The 21,637-nt window shown below is 35.8% G+C and overlaps 1 protein-coding gene and 1 pseudogene across 3 annotated transcripts in view; both read left to right on the top strand.

Moving 5' to 3' along the window:
- LOC149575277 (protein RTF1 homolog) overlaps positions 1–16,428 on the top strand; it is a 28,925-nt gene extending 12,497 nt beyond the window's left edge. The window contains exons 2-3 of one of the 3 annotated variants that reach the window (XM_089815071.1): positions 4,244–4,430; positions 14,058–16,428. In XM_089815071.1, coding sequence (XP_089671197.1) covers positions 14,140–16,017 — 1,878 coding nt within the window. In that variant the 5' untranslated portion in view covers positions 4,244–4,430; positions 14,058–14,139 and the 3' untranslated portion in view covers positions 16,018–16,428. Of the gene's footprint in view, positions 1–2,549; positions 2,712–4,243; positions 4,431–14,057 lie in introns of all 3 variants that reach the window. The other 2 variants (XM_089815070.1, XM_089815069.1) reach the window with 2 other exon arrangements.
- A 1,626-nt stretch (positions 16,429–18,054) lies between these two features.
- On the top strand, positions 18,055–19,902 carry LOC149575278 (protein RTF1 homolog; annotated as a pseudogene).
- Positions 19,903–21,637: the final 1,735 nt, after the last annotated feature.

Raw genomic sequence — 21,637 nt, forward strand, 5'->3', positions numbered from 1 at the left:
GAAGAGGCACTCATCACACAGAGTATTGATTGAGCATAGTAAATGGTTTTCCAGAAATTAAAGGAAGTTAGTTACAAAATATGAATTAATGAGTCGTACAAAAGCTGTCGATGAGAACTGACCAACATAAAATAAAATGGTGCTTGTAATAATATACAAATCGCAATTCATGAACTTAAATGGTTCCACCAAAATCATAATCGAATGCATATGCACTTGAAGAATAATAGAAGACACCCAGTCATTAGCAAATAATATATTTGGCAAGACTGAGTTAGCACAAAGCCAAGAACGATGGAAAGAAGTTGCGACTTTAGGCCATGTCATAAACGATATAAGCTGAGAAGAGGAGAATAACATCATATGATCAGAAGGAGACAACAAGTTGCCACAACCAGAGAACATGTCCAAAATATGAATAAATATAAAATCTATTAACAGTCAAAAACTGAGAGCATTCTGCTTGAGAGGAACAAACATAACATGCATAAATAAGCAGAAGCATAATGACTGAAGATCTGAATCGCTGCTACAACATGCAACACTCAAACACTTACAAATTGCCTACAAGATACTCAAGCAATCTGAACAGATACACGAACAAGAGACTCTCTTTTATTGCTGTTATCTAACTGAGCTCTGATACTGTGTTAATGTTTAGCCCAGAAATAATGATAAACAACAATATACAGAAGTAGAAAAAAATAGGTACAAAAGACACAATGTCTTTATCCTGCGAAAACCCTCCAACTAGAGGGAAAAATCCAGCCACATTAGAAAAATATATTTTCTATTAATAATAGAATTTCAAGTACACTGCTTTTTACTTGATGCAACACAATATCACACAAAGCAATTATATATATATAAAGTTGAGAAACATTTCATATCACAACCAAAGGTCTCTTCAATTTCCAAAAGCAAGTCTCTTCATATTTCCAAAAACATGACTCTTCACATGTCACATGTCCCTTCATACAATGAGACACCTAGCACATGTTGAATGTCACATTGCCCTCACTTAAAATTATGGAAATATCATCATAAACATTTTCTCTAGCTGTTGTTGCAATACAGAGGTATTGTCCCAATTTCAACATATAGCAAAATCAGAGATAACTTGCAGCTACAATCTCCAACATTTTCAGCCCTCCAACCCTAAAATTAATCACTAAAAAGACCAAAAGGGTTGTTTTATATGGCATTCATGCATTTGTGAATGTAAAGAAAAACTTCTTGCCTACATTTGTGTATAAATTTATTTGCTGCTGTACATACATACATACATATGTATATATGCACACACACAAAGAATCTTGTCCTGACAAACCCAAAATGAATCTGAACCCGCATCCGTACTGGAATCTGAATTGGCAACTTAGCAAATAACACATTGAGATCTTATTCAAAACCAGCAAAATGTTCATTAACAGAAGCCACCATTACATGAAAATAAGACACACAAAGACAACAAAATAACTAACACAACAATCTGAGAGAAGCCCACACCAACAACATCTTTAGACTATAGTGACAAAATCACTAGAAAGTATAACAATGCAGCAACACAACACCACTTTTCTTTAACCATAACTTCTAATTTAAGACTTGATCGTTCCCTTCAGCATGTACAGAATAACCTTTTAAATTAGCTGTTTCCTAAAATAACAGCCTGTTACAATCCTCCACTAGCTGCCAGGAAATGTACACCTGCTGCCCATTACTGCAGACAGTAACCAAAAATACAATTTGCCCCTCCATGAAGTAAATGCATTTCTTCACTATAAATTCTCAAACTATAAACCTACATGCTATGCTTTTAATATATTATATTGTTTATAGGCAAATGAAAGTTTAAATATATGAATTTTATAAAGGGAATTTTTTTGTGCTTATAGGATGTCCTTAAGTGCACAGGTGTCATTAATAGTTGTGTTTTTTTGCACAACTGGAAAGGAAAATTAATGAGATTTATAAAGGGCAACACATATTTTGTGTGTAGGATGTTATTATGTGCACAGACATCACATTGTTGTGCTTATGAGCATTTTTTCACAGCTGTACGGGTAGTTGATGATTTCAATGGGGCAAATTGTAGTTGTTGTCATAGTTTACTACTATGCTCGTTTGTATAACGCTAAAATTGTAAAATGTAAGGGGCACATATAAAAAGTGGTTATCATGTTAGTTCTATTTTTTAATCAAATCTATTGAAGTGTATGAAAAACATGAAACACTAGAGTTTCCAACTGATGTTAACTGTGGACTTCATGGCTGTTTCCCACTCATCCCGGGGACTGCTTGAAGTTTCCAATTTCAAAATAAAATTTAATCAAAAAATACATTAATAGATGGCAAGCTTTTCCCATTTGCAGGCTCCACATGTTGAAAGTCTTTAAAATAATAAAATATGTTATGTTTAACATTAACATATTTCGAAGTCATTACAAACTTAGCGTCCAACTATGACTGAAAATTCAAACTTCTGTTCAACTAACCAGACCTAAAAATGATTGTAAATTGGACTTTGTTTGATTTTGATATGGCAGACCTGGAAATGACTACGACTGGGTTGAGGAATACCCAAATTGTTTCCAGCTTTGATAAGGCTCTGATAGCAGCAACAAGCAACCATAAATACATTGTTGTAGCTGATTACTGCCTGGACAAGCTAACTTGCTGAATCGTGGGACTTTTCTGTGCGTTTCCAGGTATGAAATGTACCAGAATCTGATTCTGAAACGAATCTCCTGCGGGTACACATCTGGGATTTGTGTTTTTAAATCTCGAATTGTTTAGTGATTCTAGTTTGATCTGATAGAGAAACCTGAATTTAAATTCGAATAATATGTTTCAAGTTTGAAATTTGTAATGGTTTTGTTTAGCATATGTGTAGGTATATGATATTTTAAACTTAATTCTAAGAAAGATAGATAGATATATACAAACATATACATGCATACATACATGCATGCATATTTTTATTAACATAACAAAAAGGTACCCAACTTTCTAAATTTTTTCCTGCTGTACCAGCATCCTGTACCCACATAGCCATACCCATTCCCATTCTTGATTTGGCAACTTATTGGACAAGATGGCTACTACCTATCTAGGAATGATTTTGCATAATAAATTCAATTCTTTTCTAAAAACCACAAGAAAGGGCTTTAAAGTCTAACCATATCACCTGACTATGTGTAATGTTCCTCATTTTTTAGTTGCAACAGAGTTGATGGACACAATCTATCATTGGGTCCTTGTAGGCTGATATTGGTGTTTAGAGGACCTTGTTGGGGAGTTATTAGGTTATCTAGTGGCCAATGGTGATTTTTGGCTCCATTTTGAGGGACTCACTATTTATAGTAAGTCAACAATTGGTTTCGATTAGCTTAGATAAGTTACAGGAGTTGAGTGATGCTCTAAGTTTTTATTTTTAGCTTTTGTTTTAGGTTCAGAGAATCTTGGAGGGAGCATCTATTTTTAGTAAGTCACCTTGTGAAGTTCATTTATCGTCTTTCTTCATCAAGATCACTCATGTGTTGTTAGATTTTGATTCTATTGCTTCTTTAGCCATTTTCACAAGACGGGTGAATTATAATAATTATTTAATTAAATATGCTAAGGTTGCTGATTTTGCTAATATTGTATATTGGCCAGCTTAGTATCATAGCTCACTAGAACATGGTTGGAAAGTTTTAAATTTTGGGCATATGTAACAGTGACCTTGTGTGTCAGAATATCATGATATTGATGAAAATGTCATTTTTGGAGCCGAAGGGAGCTAATAAATCATATTACTCAAATATGTGCCTAAGTATGAAGCAAAGGGGATTGAAGTCAACAGTGTATTCATGAAGCTCTTGGGCATTTGGTGTGTGGATGAAACCACACTTCATTTAATGTTATAAGGGCTTCCTAATGAAGATTGATCATTCTTTTGCCATTTGATTTTATCTCATTTATGAATTTTTGAGGGTTTCTGCATTGGTTGCATTGGTTTTCTGTGAGGACTGATTCCTCCATGTGTTGTTGCACTTGGAACCATTGAAATGCATGGTGAATTGCAATTGAAATTCTGAAGATTATCTCTGAATTCTGATTTGGCAAGTCGGTGCTGATGTATAATTGGTTTCTGCCATTAGGTGTCTACAGTCTGCATTTTTAGTTCTAACTTAGGTGGCCAACCTTAATGAAGACATTGGGGTGTTAACATTCTGCAACCATTTATTTGCTTGGGCAGCCAAATCTAAGCAAGTGCCTTGAGTCTTAAAGGGATAGCGTTTGCATTAGCCAAGGCTGCGATTGGGGTTTGTAAACAGCGTTGCATCAGATAGCAATGTCTCTCTTGGCAGCCATACTTTGAAGGTGACGTGGGAATTTGCTTGAGATAGCTGCAGCATTTATACATGGTGCCTAGACTCATACAGGTTCCATAATATCCATATTTTCTTTGAATTTTGTTTTTAATAATTTTCAATATTGATATTGCATACTCAGAGTTCTGCTGGCAACCATTTCAATTGTTTCATTTTAATGTATTTATGAAGCATTTCGTATGATGTTTGAAAATAAAAATACTGGAGAAATTGCAAAACATTCAAGAACAAAAAAATACTTTACAGCATTGCTTTAGTGTGAGCCAGCAGGGCTCTTACATATGGTAGATTGATTTTCTCATTTGATTCATTTGAAATTTTGATGTCATCCTATGTTCCTATTCTTAGATGATGATTTGATTTGATGCTATGTGCTATGATGATTTGATTTGATGCTATGTTTTATGATGATATGATTTGATGCTATGTTCTATGCTGATTTGATGAATGAAATTGATAATTTTAAATTATGTTGCTATGATGAATGTGACAATGTTATGCAATTCTGAACTTCATGAATATATTTGGAATATATGAAAATTTGTTTCCCTGCTTTGTTCCCCGAAACTTAGGGTAACATAGGTTTTTGGATTTAAACTTCATGAATGTGCATATATAGTAGACTTAAAGATATTATAGATTGTGAAAAGAGTATTTTATTTTATTTTTTTGATCGGTAAACGGCCGAAGCCTTTGATTATATTAATTTAATAAAAATAAAATTACAAGAAGAGTATCTCCATGGGCACTGGTAGGAAAGAACGAAGAAGAAAATCTCCAGTCTTGCCTGGGACCATAGTTCTTTATTATTACATTATTAAAAAGGGCATACTCCAGTTACCAATTTCCATTTTTTGTTTTTGAGTACAATATAAAAGACTGATTCCTTCTGTGAGTTATACAGGCTTCAATGATGTCTATAACGATCATTTGAGCTCTTCAGTGTTTGAGAAGAGAGTGATCGCTTCGAGCAGATCTATATATATTTTATAGTTGACTCTTCTTTATCAATCTTGGATGGAGTGATAACATCTAGCTAACCTGCTAATCAGTAATGCAACTCAAAGTGAATGTTAGTAATATTAATTTAGAGATCTCTGAATTCCTAGCTGGAGATTCCTATGTTTCTTTCCTTCAACATTATATCAAAGATTACTGATCAGTAGTACATTTTAAGAGTGCTCTTACTTAAATTCTAATATAATATCCACTTCTATTACTAACTTGGTCCTAACGGAGTTGAATAGTTTAAGAATTTGTCAGTTAATCTGAATCCCTTTTAAAATCGTTTTTTATTTAAAAGCCTTATACTTAGATCTAAGGCAGTGACTTCAATTTAATGATCAATAGTTTCCTAATTGCGAAGAGAATCCTGCCCTTACATGTCAATTTAACGCCAGATCAATTAGCATATATAGACATGATTTACTAATTACTAATTCATACATAGAGTTCCTTTTCTATGTGTTCGAGTTATTCTCTAATTGTTTAATTAATTAATTTATTTTTAAAAACCTTTCTTTTTTGATTAATTATTTCCAGATTGCCTTTGATTCTTTCAAATTCTTGATTAGTAGCTATAAATTTCCTCCTATTATCCCTTTTATAACTATGCTGTTCAAATGTTTCGATGACTATAAGTCGCATTCAACTAAATATATATATTTTACGTATGTAAATTCTTGAGCCAACCTTTGTACCCTTATGGAAATAAATATCTAACTGTAATGTGGATGTATCCTTAATCTTTGACTACTTCAAATCAATTTCGCTAATAGAGTAGTTTTCCTTAATCCCTTTATATTAGTATGGCTATTTGATTCTTGATTACCTTATTAATCCTTATATATTAAAATATTTTCGCCATCAATACCCTTATTTGCTAGCTGATCTACCTTTTTGTTACTTTCTCGGAAGATATGAAGAATCTGAATATTTTCGAAGCGGTGCATAATATTTAGTACTTCTTCTAGTTTAGAGTTTAAAACCCAATTAGGCGTCTTCCTTTTCCTAATGGCATTTAGTACAATCTGTGAATCTCCTTCAATAATAAGTTTTGATAAACCTAGATTTAGGCAAATTTGGAGACCACCTTGTAGAGCTTCTATTTCAGCAAGGTTGTTAGTGGTTGATCCTATGGCTTTAGCCCTTTTGGCAATCCACCTGCCAGAATCATTATTAATTATACATCCTATTTCAGCAGTACCTGGATTGCCTCTTGAGGCTCCATCAAAATTTAATTTGGTCCACCGAGTCAGAGGTGGGATCCATCTACATTTGTCCCTCGCCTCTTTATTCTTCTTTTTGTAAATAAGAGGAGGATTAATTAGGTTTTTCCAATTTTCTTTCATTAATCCATCCTATAATGAAAATAATCCTTCCTCTTTTTGGGCTTTCTTTAAGTGAGCGTTTAAAGTTTCAACTATACATGCCTCAATTTTTTTAATAATCTCATCTTCTGTCATGTCTTTGTCACGAAATATTCTTCCGTTTCTTTCTTTCCATATTTCCCACATAAGGATAGGTGGACATATATTCCATAATTTTCGATATATACATTTAGTATTATCTATTGGCCAACTCTTAAGAAAATCCTTTAGGGATCCTGGCACAAGGGCGGTCCAACCTAGTATCTATCTAAGTCAATCCCAACAATATTGAGTAAATGGACATCTATATAGGATATGACCAGTATTTTCATTGTCATGCTTACATAGCACACATCTTGATGGTCCCTCAATACTCATCTTATCGAGTCTATCAGTAGTTAGGATTTTGTTCTGAGATGCCATCCACAAAAAGAATCTTGCCATTGGCAGACAAAACGAATCCCAACATAGATTAAGTGGGATGTTCACTTCTTCCCATCTTTGGGAATGTGTGATAACTGTATATCCATTTTTAACACCATACCTACCATCTTTTGATGCTGCCCAAATGAGTTTGTCATCTCTCTAATTGCTTTATTTTCCTTTTCTAAATAATTTTTTCGTATGCCTTTTTTACTGCGGGTTCCACGTCTATAATCTCCATGGATTTCCATTTCCATCTTAAAATTCATTGATAACTTTTTTTAGTTTTATAATTGCTGACCTTACTTCCCTAGAGTTTAACTAATTTCTCTTTGATGCTTGCTGGAATCCCCATGCTATTTATTGAGGGTTAACCATCCCATGAATCTTCCGAGAAGAGAGCTTCATCACCATTCCCAACATCCCATGTGAGATATTTACTAATAAGGGCTTTGCTTTTTGCTATAGAATTCCAACTTTCGGAACGTTTAGGGAGGGTCCTCATTCTAAACACGGAATAGGGATCATTAGCATTAAGGTATTTGTTATACATAATTTTAGCCCATTTATGATCCCTTTTTATAAAGAGACGCCAAGTAAGTTTAGCCCCTAATGTTTCATTTTGCCAACTTAAGTTTTTGATACTTAATCTACCTAATTCCTTTGGCTTACATAAATTTTTCCATTTAATAAGCGCCAGTTTTTCCTGTTCGTCAGTGTCATTCTAGAGAAAACTTCTGAGTTTTGCCTCAAGCTTCTTAGTGGTATTTTTTGATAAGGGTAAGCAAGAAAGGGGATAAGTTGGGAGGGTGGATAAAACTGCCTCTATCTTAGTAACTTTACTTGCTTTAGTGAGCCAGTAATCTTTCCACCCTTCTATCCTTTTATCCATTATATCAAGAATATTATGCCATCCTTGTTAGTTTTACTGCCTTTTTCTATTTCTATTCCTAAGTATTTACATGGGAATGTACCTCTTTTATACCCCATAATGTTACAAATTTGTTTTCCCATTTCAGGTTTGGTGTTAATGAAAAATATTTCTGATTTTTTTCATTCACTTTTTGACCTGAAGCTTCCATATATTGTTGGATAATCGTCTTAATGTTTAAGGCCTCATTTCTTGTGCTTTCTTCTGGTAAAATGGTATCATTTGCATACTGTTGGTTATATTAGCAACATTCTCGGTAACCATAATTCCCGTAATTTTGCCATCATAATATGCTTTTGTGATGGCTCTACCAAAGGCTTCTGCCATGATAATGTATAGGAAAGGGGAAAGAGGATCTCCTTGTTTTAAACCTCTAGATGTGTTAAAAAAGCTTTTGGGGGTCCCATTAATGAGAATTGGTGTTTTAGGTGAAGATATGCATTGATAGATAAGATTTATCAATTGGTGAGAGAATCTGAAAGCTTCTGAGGTTTTACATAAAAACCTCCAATCAACCATATCATATGCTTTCTGAATATCTAGTTTCATGAACATGCTTGCATTTTTATTTTTATTAGCCGAATGTAATGATTCCTAAATAATAAGTATCCTGTCTAATATTGATCTTCTTGGTACAAAACTTGTTTGTTCTTTTGATATAAGCTTAGGAAGAAATGCTTTCATTCGATTAGCTAAAATTTTGGATAGGATTTTATAGATGGTGTTGCAAAGAGTTATAGGCCTAAAATGCCCTAGAATTTCGAGATCAATTTTTTTGTGTATGAACGTAAGAAAGGTATAATTAATTTCTGATAATAGTCATCCACCATTTCTTGATGCCTCAATGGCTTTCCAAAGATCAGTATCGATAATATCCCAACACTTATGATAGAAGAAGGCCTGGAAACCGTCTGGTCCTGGAGAGCTATCTGGATTCATGTTGAATAATAATGATCTGACTTCTTCCAAAGATATGGGTGAGTTTAATGCTTTATTATCTTCTATAGAGATCACTTTTGGTATAATTTCCAACATTTTTGCTTGAGCTATCATATTTGAACTCGTAAAATTAGTTAATAAATTCTTAAAATGATATACAAAAATCTTTGATATACTATCAGGATTCTTAGTGATAGTGCCTAAGGCATTTTTAATTTTACTAATTTTACTTTTAACTCTATTGATTAGCGTGCTATTATGAAAAAAAATTGTGTTAGGATCTCCCTCTTCTAGCCATTTCTCTCTTCTTTTTGCCTCCAAAAGACTTCTTCGTTTGCTAGAATGTTTTCCTGTTTAGCAAGGAGTTCTTTTTCTAGAAAGAAGTTTTTCATTGTTCATACCTTCTTTAATTACTTCTGTATTTAATTTCTTTAAAATTTCTTTTATGTCTAGTTTTTCCTTTAAATATATTGTTGAAATGTTCTTTGTTCCACTTCAGTATATTTTCTTTAAGCATTTTCATCTTTAGATACAAATATATACATTTTGGATCCTTGAAAATTGCCTTGATTCCACCATTCTCTGATGAGATCAGTGAAATTTCTGTCAAAAAACCACATTTTTTCACATTTAAAAGGGTTTTTGGTAGGTTTATGGGGTTCAGTAAATTCAATCTTGACCGGATAGTGATCCGATCCTGCTATGGGTAGAATAGAGGCTTGAATATCAAAGTCTATTCCTCTTAGTTCTTCTTTGAGGAAGAACTTGTCCAATTTTTCAGCGACATATGAGAAATCTTTCCTTCTATTATTCCACGTGTACTTACCATTATTAATGGGGATATCAACTAGGTTATTAAGGTCTATCCATTTTATGAATTCTAAAGATGCTTGGGGAATTTGCTGGATACCACCAAATTTTTCATCTATATTCGTAATAGTATTGAAATCTCCACCTATAAGAATTAGTTCATTGCTGTGATTTTATAAATATACTTATTTCTTCCCATAACAGTTTGTTATCTTTGTTATAGATTGGGCCATAGATGTTTATTAGAATTAACTGTAAGTTAGTCTTTATGCTTTTAATTTTGTTGCTCATCCATGAATTGTTTGAATTTATAATATTTATATTTACTTTACTAGGATTCCAAATCATTTCTAATCCCCCTGATGCTCCTCTAGATTCCTGTAAGTTGATGCTTCAGCTACCTAATTTCTTTCCTAGTTTAATTCCTTCTTCTTTATTCAGTTTTGTTTCTTGTAACATTATAATTTCAGAATTGAATTGTTTTAAATTATGTTTTAGTAAATGTTTCTTGCTAGGTGCATTTAAGCCCCTAGCATTCTAGGTAGTGGTCTTCATGTTGCTATGGGAAGGTTATTCCCCTTCCTAGGTTTAAGTAACTAACTTATCTTTTGCTGTTCTTTTGCCTGCCCATCTGCTTCTCTTAGTTCTTTCAGAGACTTCCTTCCTTTTTAGCTTTTCGACTGCCACATTTAGGGGTGCTTATCCCTTCTTGATTCATCAGAATACCTAAATCTTCTATGTTCTCATGTGCATTTACTAAACTTTTTGATTGCTTACCTTCTTTCATGTCTATCTCTTCGTTTTCTAATTCTATCATTACTTGATCAGCAAGATTTATCTGATCATTTGAACTCATATTAACTGCTAAGTCTTGTTTATTCCTTTTTTTGCCCACATCTGTAACATCTCCTTGTCCTGAACGTATCCTATCTTCGATTGACTGTTTTGCTTTACTATTCTTATCTTCATTAGCAATGATTAACAAATCTCATCTTAAATCTTCAAAAGTGTAATTATCTCCTCCTAGTTTCAAAACTCGTTGAATTAGTTCCTTTTTTGGTACATCACTGCTTTTATCAATATTATCATGGTTAAAAACTTGAATCGTTCCAAGTTTTCTTTCTGAGCTTCATCTGACATTGACATTTCCAGATTATCATTTTCTGATAACTCATTAATCAAGAAGTCATGAAAATCTTGTATTGGTATTCCTTTAATCTTACTTTGATCATTCTTTCTTGCAATGTGCCCACTGAGATTATTATTTGGAGATTCTTTCGTTGTATTTGCTGTTTGCCAAAATTTGGTACACTTCTTGACTACTTCTTTGTTGGTTTTTATGTTTTCCTTTATAGACTCTACTTTCTGTAGCAACGGGGTTTCTAATACTTCTTTTGTGCGTATATCCTTACTACTCTTGGGTGAAACAACAGAGAAGAGACCTTCGTTTTCAATTTTTTCAATAGAGTAGGTAAAGTTATTTAAATTTTTTTTTCCTGGGACCTCCCTAATGCTTTCTCTTTCCAATCAATTTCTTTTGTCACCTTTGTTGTCTGAGCTTTTTTTTGTTTCTTGTTATTCCTTCTATATCTGTTTGCTGTCTTTTGCATCCTAATATAGCCAATCTCAAGTTCTGTTTTTACTTCATCTTTTCTGTTGATACCTTTATTGCTTTGATCTTCATAGGTTGGTTAATTTCCCCGCTGTGGATTAGTGCCTTTATTTTGTTTAATATCTAACATATCAATCGCTTGTTTACTATTATCTGATATTGAAGACTTTTCCTTTTCTTTATTTTCCGCTTCATTTTCTTCCGTTTCTTGTAGATTTTCTGTAATTTCTTTCTTATATTTGTCTCTGATATCTGTGATTTTAGTTATGATTGTTGTTTTTTCTTTACTCGTTTTTACCAACTTCCGACTTTGCATCTATTTTTCTTGCTGTAAAATGACTGCACTTCCTGTGAAATTCTTTTCTATTTCTTATACACATCATAGGGAAGATGTCTTTAAGCTCAGAGGTTGGTTGCATAGTTGTCAAAGTGATCTTTCTTTCATTATTTAATCTGATTATTTCAGCGATTTTTCCTTCAAATCTATGAAGATTTAAGTTATAGATAGATCGGTTGGTTATTACCTTAATAGGTTGAAATTCAGGAGTATTAATGTCGCAATTAATCAAAAATTTAATGTTATTATAGTACTTGTATGAAGCGTCTATTCCTATTAGGTTTCCCATTGATGAACCTATGTTCCCGAGAATCTCTATATGTAAAAGTTCTTGTGGGAGCGAATGAACTGAAACCCAAGTTGGAATGGAAAAGTTTAACAATTCTTCCTTAAAATCTGGTATCCATTCTAAAAATTTAACAGAATAAGAATTAAAATAACAAACAAAGGTATAGAGAAAATCTTTTTTGACATTTTCATCCCTACATTGAATGAACATAACTCTTTAAGAATGGTGAGATATACTTACTTGGTTTTGACAAAAATCTTGGAGCCAATTAATTAGATTGATCATATCTTGTTTTGGCCTGTTCCATAGTGCAAAAACACTGAGATTCTTGCATTCATGCCACCACTCTTCACTGTCTAGATTACTGTGATCAATATCTGTTCTTTAAATTTAGTATTGGATTGAGCAATCTTTTGAAGTTGACCGGAGTATTGAGAGGGAGAATTGGGCAAACTATTCCTGCGATGAGGGGGAATATATGTTCTTGGAAGGTTATGCGAGGGTTTGAACTTTGAGGATTCGGGCTTGCAAAGATGTGATTCAAGGGTTTTGGGGAAATTCTCATATAGATTCTCAACGGGACCTACCTCCTGTGAATACAGAGGCAATCTCTTGCGGGAAGCATAGTTTGTTTGATAAAAAACCGTAATTGATTGTCAAGGCTATCAATCAAAAAAATGATATTAGATCGATAGCTTGCCTGTGCCAAAGAATTGCCAACTTTATGAAGATCATTACTATTATCTGTTTGCTGATTAACCTTTTATTCTTACTTGCCTTATTCACAATTGGGGCATTTTGGTTTGAAAATCTCTGAACTATGCTGATTTACCCATTTGGATTTATCCCTGACCAAACCTCTATCTTCTCTGTGTATATCTTCGGACAATTTTGATTAGTGGCACCCAATGTATTATTAATGATCTTGTGATTGAGATATTTGTCCTGTACATTCGCATGGTCAAGCTTATTTGGCTCAGCTAGGGCCGAAAACGCATTATTTGTCTTTACTGCATATCTCAAATTTGCAGATGGAGAGCTGATGCAGGGTTATTTCCGTTGTGTCGACACCCATTTTTATTTATTTGGTGCTTTGGCAGAGAAGGATGAATCAGCTGTTTTTGATGTGCATACGCTCTAGGGTTTTGGCCATTCCTCTGAAATCTTGGATTAGACTACTTGCCTCTGCAACTATGTTCGTTATTAAGTGCATAATTCATATTATTAACCTCTGCTCTGCTTGCCATATTTGCTTGGTAATCTGTAATTTGATTCATCTGAGCATCTAAAGAATAAATATTAAAACCCTAGCCGTCGATTTGAACCCTATAAGCCGCAAATTCAAAACCCTAGCTGTCAAATCATATCCTTCCAAAGAAGTGAGATGCATGGATTTTAGATTTCAAAAAGAATCCATGGATAATACTTGCTGTGTCCGGTGGGAAAAAGCTTCAGACCCTGACGCTTGCAAGGAAATTTAGCTCCTGAGCATTGTATTTGGGCGGGAAGGCACACAGTGGAACTGTACAGTGGCTGAACACAACTCATTGCAGCCCCGGCTGTATAAAGCTTTCGTTGGAGACAACCCTAATTTTGTCTGCTATGTTAATGTGTTTGTTTGATATCATATTCTTTCGCGTGGTGAAGACAGAGCGAACTGACTGGCTTGAAAATCATTTTTAATTCCTTCAAATTCAATTGTGAAAAGAGTTATTACAAGGTTATATTGGCAATATAATTGCAGAATTGTTTAAACAATGTTTGCTTGTTCTGTGGTATTTAAACAACATTTGTTTGTTCTATGGTATAATTTTTTTTAGAAATAGGTAAAAAATTACATTGTATAGCTGCATAATTGTCATTCTAGGGAAAATATAACTGGATTTTCAATATTATTTTAAGTGAAAAATCTTATAGCAAATCTGAATTTGTAATTAAACTGACGCTTTTCTGTTTACTTTCATGTAGGTCAATGATCATATTTGGTCACACACATATAGAAGCCCTTTGAAGGTTGTATTTTTAGTGGCTGAAACGTCAAGCAAGGTGTATGGCTGATCTTGAGAATTTGCTGCTAGAGGCAGCTGGTCGAACTAATGCCAATGATGGAAAGCACAGGAATCCTGCTCCAGCAAAGAGGAAGCAATCTGATTCCTTTTCAGATGATGGCAGTGACACCAATTCTGATAATGGAGATGATTCTGATGATGCAGAAACAACAAATAGAAGGGCATCTGGCTCAAGGATGCCTTTAAAGAAGAGATTTGATTCTGGTGAAAAAGACGATGATGGGGACCAGAGAGATGATTCAGACAGTGATGGATTGTCATTTGGGAGTGATTTGTACAAAGATGAGGAAGATAGGGAGCAACTTCAAAAGATGTCTGAACTAGACAGGGAGATGATTTTGGCAGAGAGAGCAGAGGCGAGGGATAATTTCTTGTTGCGGAAGAGGGCTGGAGCTCGACAAAATGAGACTCGGAATCAGAGGGGAAAGGATGTAGGGCCACCATCCTCACGGATGCGCTCTTCTGTGAAATCTACTAGGTCAGTGAAAGAAAATGCCTTAAATGAATTAGTTGCAAGGAGACAGAAGGCGCAGGATTCAGATGTGCAACGGAAGCGAAGGGACACAGCTGGGTCATCTAGAGGACGGGATTCTTCACCTGGCAGACGAAAGTCTCATGCTAGTCCTAGTGTTAGTCCATCATCCTCTAGTAACAGGGATCAAAGCCCAAGCAGTCACGGAGATTCATATGAAAGTGATCCAGAAGGCGCAGAAAGTAAAGGTAATATCACCTTTGATGATATTAAGAGCATAACAATCCGGAGATCAAAACTTGCCAAGTGGTTCATGGAGCCATTCTTTGAAAAGATCATTGTTGGTTGTTTTGTGAGAATTGGCATTGGTATTTCAAAGTCAGGACAACGTATTTACCGTCTTTGCATGGTCAGAAATGTGGATGCAACTGATCCTGACAAGCAATACAAGTTTGAGAGTAGGATTACTCACAAGTACTTGGATTGTGTTTGGGGCAGTGATGATAGTGCAGCTAGATGGCAAATGGAAAGGGTGTCTGATTCACCTCCTCTTGATAAAGAGTTTAAGGAATGGTTACGGGAAGTAGAGCGCAGTGAGGGTAGACGTTTACGTAAAGCTGACATTGAAGACAAAAAGAATGCACTAAACGACATAAATAATTTTGTCTATTCTGCAGAAACTGTAAAGCAGATGCTGCAGGAGAAGAAGATGGCTTCTGCAAGGCCATCAAATCTGGCTGCTGAGAAGGACAGGCTAAGGAAAGAGATGGAGCTTGCAGAGAGCAAACATGATTATTCAGAAGTAGAAAGGATCAAAACAAGATTGAAAGAATTAGAAGTCCTTTCACTTCAGAGAAAAAGCAAGGATGCAAAAGCCATAATGCTTGCTGAGATGAATAAGAAAAACAGATTCGAAAATTTTAAGAATGCTTCAATGATCAAGCCTGCTAATTTTAATCTTAAAGCAGGTGAGGCTGGGTATGATCCTTTCTCTCGTCGCTGGACCAGATCACAAAATTATTACAGTGCAAAGAGTGGTGCCACCGAAGCAAATGCGGAAGCAAGCAAAGAGTCAGATGCAATTCAGACAGGGGAAGCAGCAACAGCTAAGGCATTGGAAGCTGCTGCAGATGCTGGAAAGCTTGTAGATACTGAAGCTCCTGTAGCGGAAGGCACAAAGTTATTCAGTTTGCATGATTTTGAGCTCCCTATATCACTTAGCGGATTGCAGAAATTTGGGGGCGCTCAGGGTGCCCCCTTGGCTTTTATGGCTAGAAAGCAGAAAATTGAGGCAACCTGTGGAGTCCAGGTTCCAAGCAGTGATGGAAGGAGGCACAACTCAACTTTATCTGTGACTGATTACAAGCGCAGGAGGGGATTGCTGTGAAAGAAAAGAACAAAAACAATTTGTTCTTCATTGCTTTTACCTTGTTTCAAATTTTGAAATGGAGTGTCACACAATGGACTTTCCATGCCCTGATTGGTTTGCATGCATACATTCAATGAGCTCGAGTCTCCTGTAGCATTATTTTCAAGTGATTACATGATGCATCTGATGGTTGGATGCATTTGCATGTTGGATATATGATGTGTTTTTTCAATTTGTTCAAAGTCTGACTCTGCATTTGTAATGTCCCTTCTATGCAATTTCTCGCATTCTATCTAATTTTCCAAATGCAAGAGACCTCTTTCTATTTAACTCTTAATTGTTACTGATGTATGTATTTAGTATGATTTGTATAGTGACAAGAACCTTAATGGAGAGATTGTTAATGAATTGTTAGCTATCTTGGTATTATGCAAGTGTTGGATTTTCCGATAATAATTACGAAATGATGGCGATTTCCTTTTGAAACAATGATTTCCATATAGTCAATTCATTTTGTCCAAGTGATCAACGTCTATGAATCTCTCTTGAAGGATCAGATCTGGGATGTATTGGAGTAACTATATAAACCAAATATAATATATCTGCAATTGCTTATGAAACAAGGTTGAGCTGAAAGATAGAATGTCTTATCAATAACTTGTTGAAGTTATGAAACATGTATTATGCAAGAGACTATACTGTTCCTAAATATATGCATGTCGCTTTTCCTATTTGAGGCTTTAAACTTAAATGTGATTTACTGTATGACTTGTTTGAATCTTAACAGTATTCTTTGTTGTCTCTAGTCTGACATTAGGTAAAATTTATACTTCTTCCTCTTCCATTGTCCATAAGTAATGCTTTCTGATTTATCCTATTTGCTCAGTATCAGGAATATTAAATAATATTCTGTTCTCCTATATCCTTCCTGAATTGATTGTAGCTTAATTAAAATATTCTATGAGATCGGGGAGCCCTAGTATTTGAATACTGAGAGTTCTGTACACTGCATTCTTCCATCCCATCGTTTCCTTCATCAGTAATTATTGCAGTTAATTTTCTGAGTGGCACCCAGAAGATGAAATCACACAGCTTCCCTTTCATTCCATGCACAGGGGCATCATGCTAGATAGAGTATAATAGCTATATTCCACTGAACTGTGTCAATCATGTATCCATGAGTGTAACCTGGACTTTGAACTTCAGTTCATGAAAAGCACCTATATGACATGCATCATGAACTTCTCCAGACAGCAGGATCAAGTAAAAACTATAAACTCCCCGAAATGTTTGGCATTTGATAAATTTGTGAAATGATTGATCACTGCTAGTAGAAGTTCCTCCCAATGGATCATTGTATCCTTAGCCCAAATGACCAGCGCATCAATTACTAGTATCTTTAATTACTGCCCTGCTATTGTGTTCCACAAAGGATCACATGATGACGTCCTCCTGTATTAACTACTTGCGAAGCCACCAGTGAGTAAGGGGAGAAATATCTGGTTCGATGAAGACCACGCCAGCAAGTCTTTAAGCTGAGAGGCTTTCTACAGTGACAGCAAAAGTTTTGGTAAACAATATAGTATTCTAAAACTTTGTATGCCTGTCTCACAAGATTAGCTGGCGACAATAACTCTGAATAGCTGACAATTTGTCCAATGTAAGTGATCGAGGTAGTGAAAGAAACATATATGATAGCAAAAGAGCGGTAAGAATTGCAGCTTCCATGTGTTTGCGTTTCAAATTCCAAAAACTGGCCAGAAGAGCAAAAAAATAACAGTGTCCACTCAGCTTTAGTTTGTAGAGGCCAAGGTTGTACAATTCTGGAAAATACATTTCCTTCTGGGACTGGTTGTGTCTCATTGTCAAAAGCTCCAGCTCCCCTGACAAATTTTAGTGTCGAACATGCCCACAATTACGTCTTAACCACATTGAGATATTGACAAAACAGCCTTGCAAGCAATGATTCCACGGCCAGGAAGGTATAATCTATCCATAAGGCCACAAGTCTATAATTCCTTCTTATTAACTATAAATCGTTCCTTCTCCATTTTAATGCCAGTGACTTTACCTGGCTGCAAAGATGTGGGAAGAGATGCCAGTAGGTGGATGGACTGTTTGTTTCTAGATCTTGAAGAGTGGAATATATCTCATGCCCTGTTGTGAAATAGGTAACACAATATTTTAAGCATTGGTTATCATTAAGGTTTGGCAGGACTCTCTAGATAGGCTGTAAGTGTTTAGATGAAATATTTATTCTTTAGCTATTTCTTGTACCTTTATTATTTTTCTTGCAGGTTAAAAGAGACTAATTCTTGAACACGATCTTTGATTAAATTTACAGATATTTCCAGAGCCTCACGCTTTGCTGTCTTGTGGGAATATTGTGGACCAATGCTAGCCAAGGTAGAGGCATCAAACTCTTCCTTGGAGCACTATCTTCTACATTTCAGATCATCATCAGTATCAATGGATCAACCAGCAAATCCTTCAGGAACAGTGAAAGCTGCTAGAAGACATAATACTGATAAATTTGTGAGGTCGGCTGGTACTTTTCATTTACCTTTTAATCCAAAAGACTTTTTAAAACTTATGATAGCCATATAGTGAAAATGATAGAGATATAGGTATCGACCAATAGAGTGATATGGCCTTTCATGCAAGTGGGGACTGCAATCACTCGATGATATTAATAGCATAACAAATCTGGAGAGTAAAGCTTGCCAAGTGGTACCATTCCTCAAAAAGATCATTGTGGGTTATTTTGTGAGAATTGGCATTGGTATTTCAAAGTTGGGACAACGTATTCACAGTCTTTGCATGGTCATAGACGTGGATGCAACTGATGCTAACAACTAATATAAATTTGGGATTCTCATTACTCAAGAGTTGAGTACTTGGATTGTGTTCGGGGCAGTGATGATAGAGCTAGATGGCAAACAGAAAGGGTGTTTGATTCACCTCCTCTTGAGAAAGAGTTTATGGGAACAAGTAGTAGACCGCACTGGGGGTAGAGTTCTACATAAAGCTGATGTAGAAGTAAAAAAATGCTCTAAAGGACATAAATAATTTTGTCTAGTCTATATGTGAAGAAGATGCTGCAGGAGAAGAATATGGCTTCTACAAGGCCATCAAATCTGGCTGCTGAGAAGGAGATGGATCTTGCAAGAGAAATCATGATTATTCGGAAGTAGAAATGTTCAAAACAAGGGTGAAAGAATTAGAGGTCCTTTCACTTCAGATAAAAAGCAAGGATGCAAAACCCATAAGATGAATAAGAAAAACAAATTTGAAATCTTTGAGATTGCTTCAATGCTCAAGCTGGGCTAGTTTTAATCTTAATGTAGTTGAGTTTGGGTGTGATCCTTCCTCTAGTTTCTGGACTAGATTACAGAATTATCACAGTGCAAAGAGTAGTGCTACTGAAGCAAATGCAGAAGCAAGCAAAGAGTCAAATGCAACCCAGACAGGGGAAGCAGCAACATAAGGCATTGGAAGCTGCAGGAGATGGTGGAAAGCTTGTAGCTAGTTAAGCTTTTGTAGCTGAAGGCACAAAGTTATTCAGTTTGAATTTGACCTCGCCGTCTCACTTATAGACTCGAGAAGATTGGCATCGCCCAGGGTGCCCCCTTTGCTTTAATGTCTAGAAAGTAGTGCATTGAGGCCACTTCTGGAGTCCAGTTTCCAAGCAGTGACCGAAGGAAGCATAACTCAACTTTATCTGTTACCCATTACAAGCACAGGAGGGGCTTGCGGTGAAAGGAAAGAAAAAAACAATTTGTTCTTTGTCGCTTTGCCCTCTTCTAAAATTTTGAAATGGAGTGTCATACATTAGACTTTCTATGCCCTGATTGGTTTTCACACATGCACTCAACAAGCTCAAATTATATTTTTAATTGATTACATGCTCTGTTTGATTGTTGGATGTATTTGCAGATTGGATATATGATATGCTCTTTAATTTGATTGAAGTCTGCCTCTGCTTTGCATCATAAAAACATCAAGAGAACCATATTCGTGTACTTTCATTCAATGTGTGTTTGAGTGAGGACACAATCTTTTTAATCAGTGGAGACAATAACACGAGCTTTGCAAAACTGAATGTAGCAAATGAGGGACAGCATAAATATAGTTCAGTAGAATAATTTGTTGAGCATGAGAATTCTCAAACATGTGAACATTGATGGAGTGTTAAAAATGTAAGTTATATTTAATCCTATGTTACCCCAAGTTTTCGGGACGGGGTGGTGGGATGGGGATTTGGGACATTTTTTCCAGCTGGAGCAGGGGACGACTATATATAGAGAGAGAGATCTGAATTTTCAAATATATTCATGAATTTCAGTATTACATAACATTTTCACATTTATCATTTACATGACATATCAGAATGACGAATATATATTTTAAATGTCTTCAAAGGTTTGTTTTCCTGCTCTCTCTTCTCTGCCTGGTAATTGTGTGTCACTGCAAGGTCTTTTGCCGTCTTTGGGCTTCTTTGGTTGTCGTGTTCATGGAGGTGGTGTTGTCAACTCCCCCTCTTCATCTCTTCGGTCCACTGCTCTTGGTGGGTCGCTGACTGTTGCCGAGTTTTTTGCTCAGTTTTTTGATGCCATGGATCCCTTCAACCTGTGTGTTGACTGCCCTCCGTCAATGGGCGCTGCTGCTGTTGGCCAGTTAGGTTTCTCATATGTGGTTGTCTGTCCTTTGTGAAGTGTTGCCCCTCATTCAGTTGTTGGTTTGTTGGATGCTCCCCACTTGTCTACTATCTCGCCACCAACCTTTGGGTCATCGCGTCTCACCTCAAAGGCTTCCTGTTTGCTTGTGGGTGTTGGGATGGATACCCTAGGCACTAGGACGTCTGCTTTTGTTGGTGGTTCTGGCCCTGTGAATGTTACATAGGAAATTCCTCCCCCAAAATCTACTATTCTTGGTAGTAGGAGCTATGCTCGAGTTGCCAAGTCTTCTGCTTCTATCCTTCCTCAGGAAAAGCTCATCCCATTGCCTGTATGCCAAGGCCTTCCCAGTTGTGGTTTGTGGTCCTATGGTGATGGAGAACATGAAGTTCTATCAGTGTTGAAATTGCGGGTCTTTGGCCCTTTCCTCCAATTTTACACTACTGGCTAACTAAATCTTGGGGACCCATAAATTGTGGTGAAATTGAACTTTACCCTTTTGCAAAAAGATTTTTTTATTGCTGCACTCTCTTCTTTTAAAGGTTGTGACTTTATAAGATATGGGTTTGGGGAAATCATATCCTCTCTGCAAAACCCTGGACAGTTTCTTTCAACTGTCTTACAAACCACTCAATGTGTGTTCTGTATGATTCGGCTTCCTAACCTTCCACATCACTTTTGGGAGTTGTCTTGCTTCGAAGTCATTGGAAATTCCCTTGGCGTGTTCTTGAATTTGGATGCATCTACTGCTACTTTGGGCCATTCTATGTTTGCTCGTGTTCTAGTTGAAATGGAATATCTCAAACTCTGCTTCTAGCCAAGGTAGTGCCTATGGTTGGTGAGAGGCTGTTGGATTATGAGGGTCTTCCCTCCTATTGCCAACATTGCTTCTCAATGGGACACATGGCCACTGATTGCACTCTTCTGTGTTGTAAAAGTATTGCCACCTGGTGGAGAGTTGC

This window comes from Cupressus sempervirens, chromosome 2 (genome assembly GCF_028749045.1).
Source record: "Cupressus sempervirens isolate cs-2001-9-10 chromosome 2, ASM2874904v1, whole genome shotgun sequence".
NCBI classification, from domain to species: Eukaryota; Viridiplantae; Streptophyta; class Pinopsida; order Cupressales; family Cupressaceae; genus Cupressus; species Cupressus sempervirens.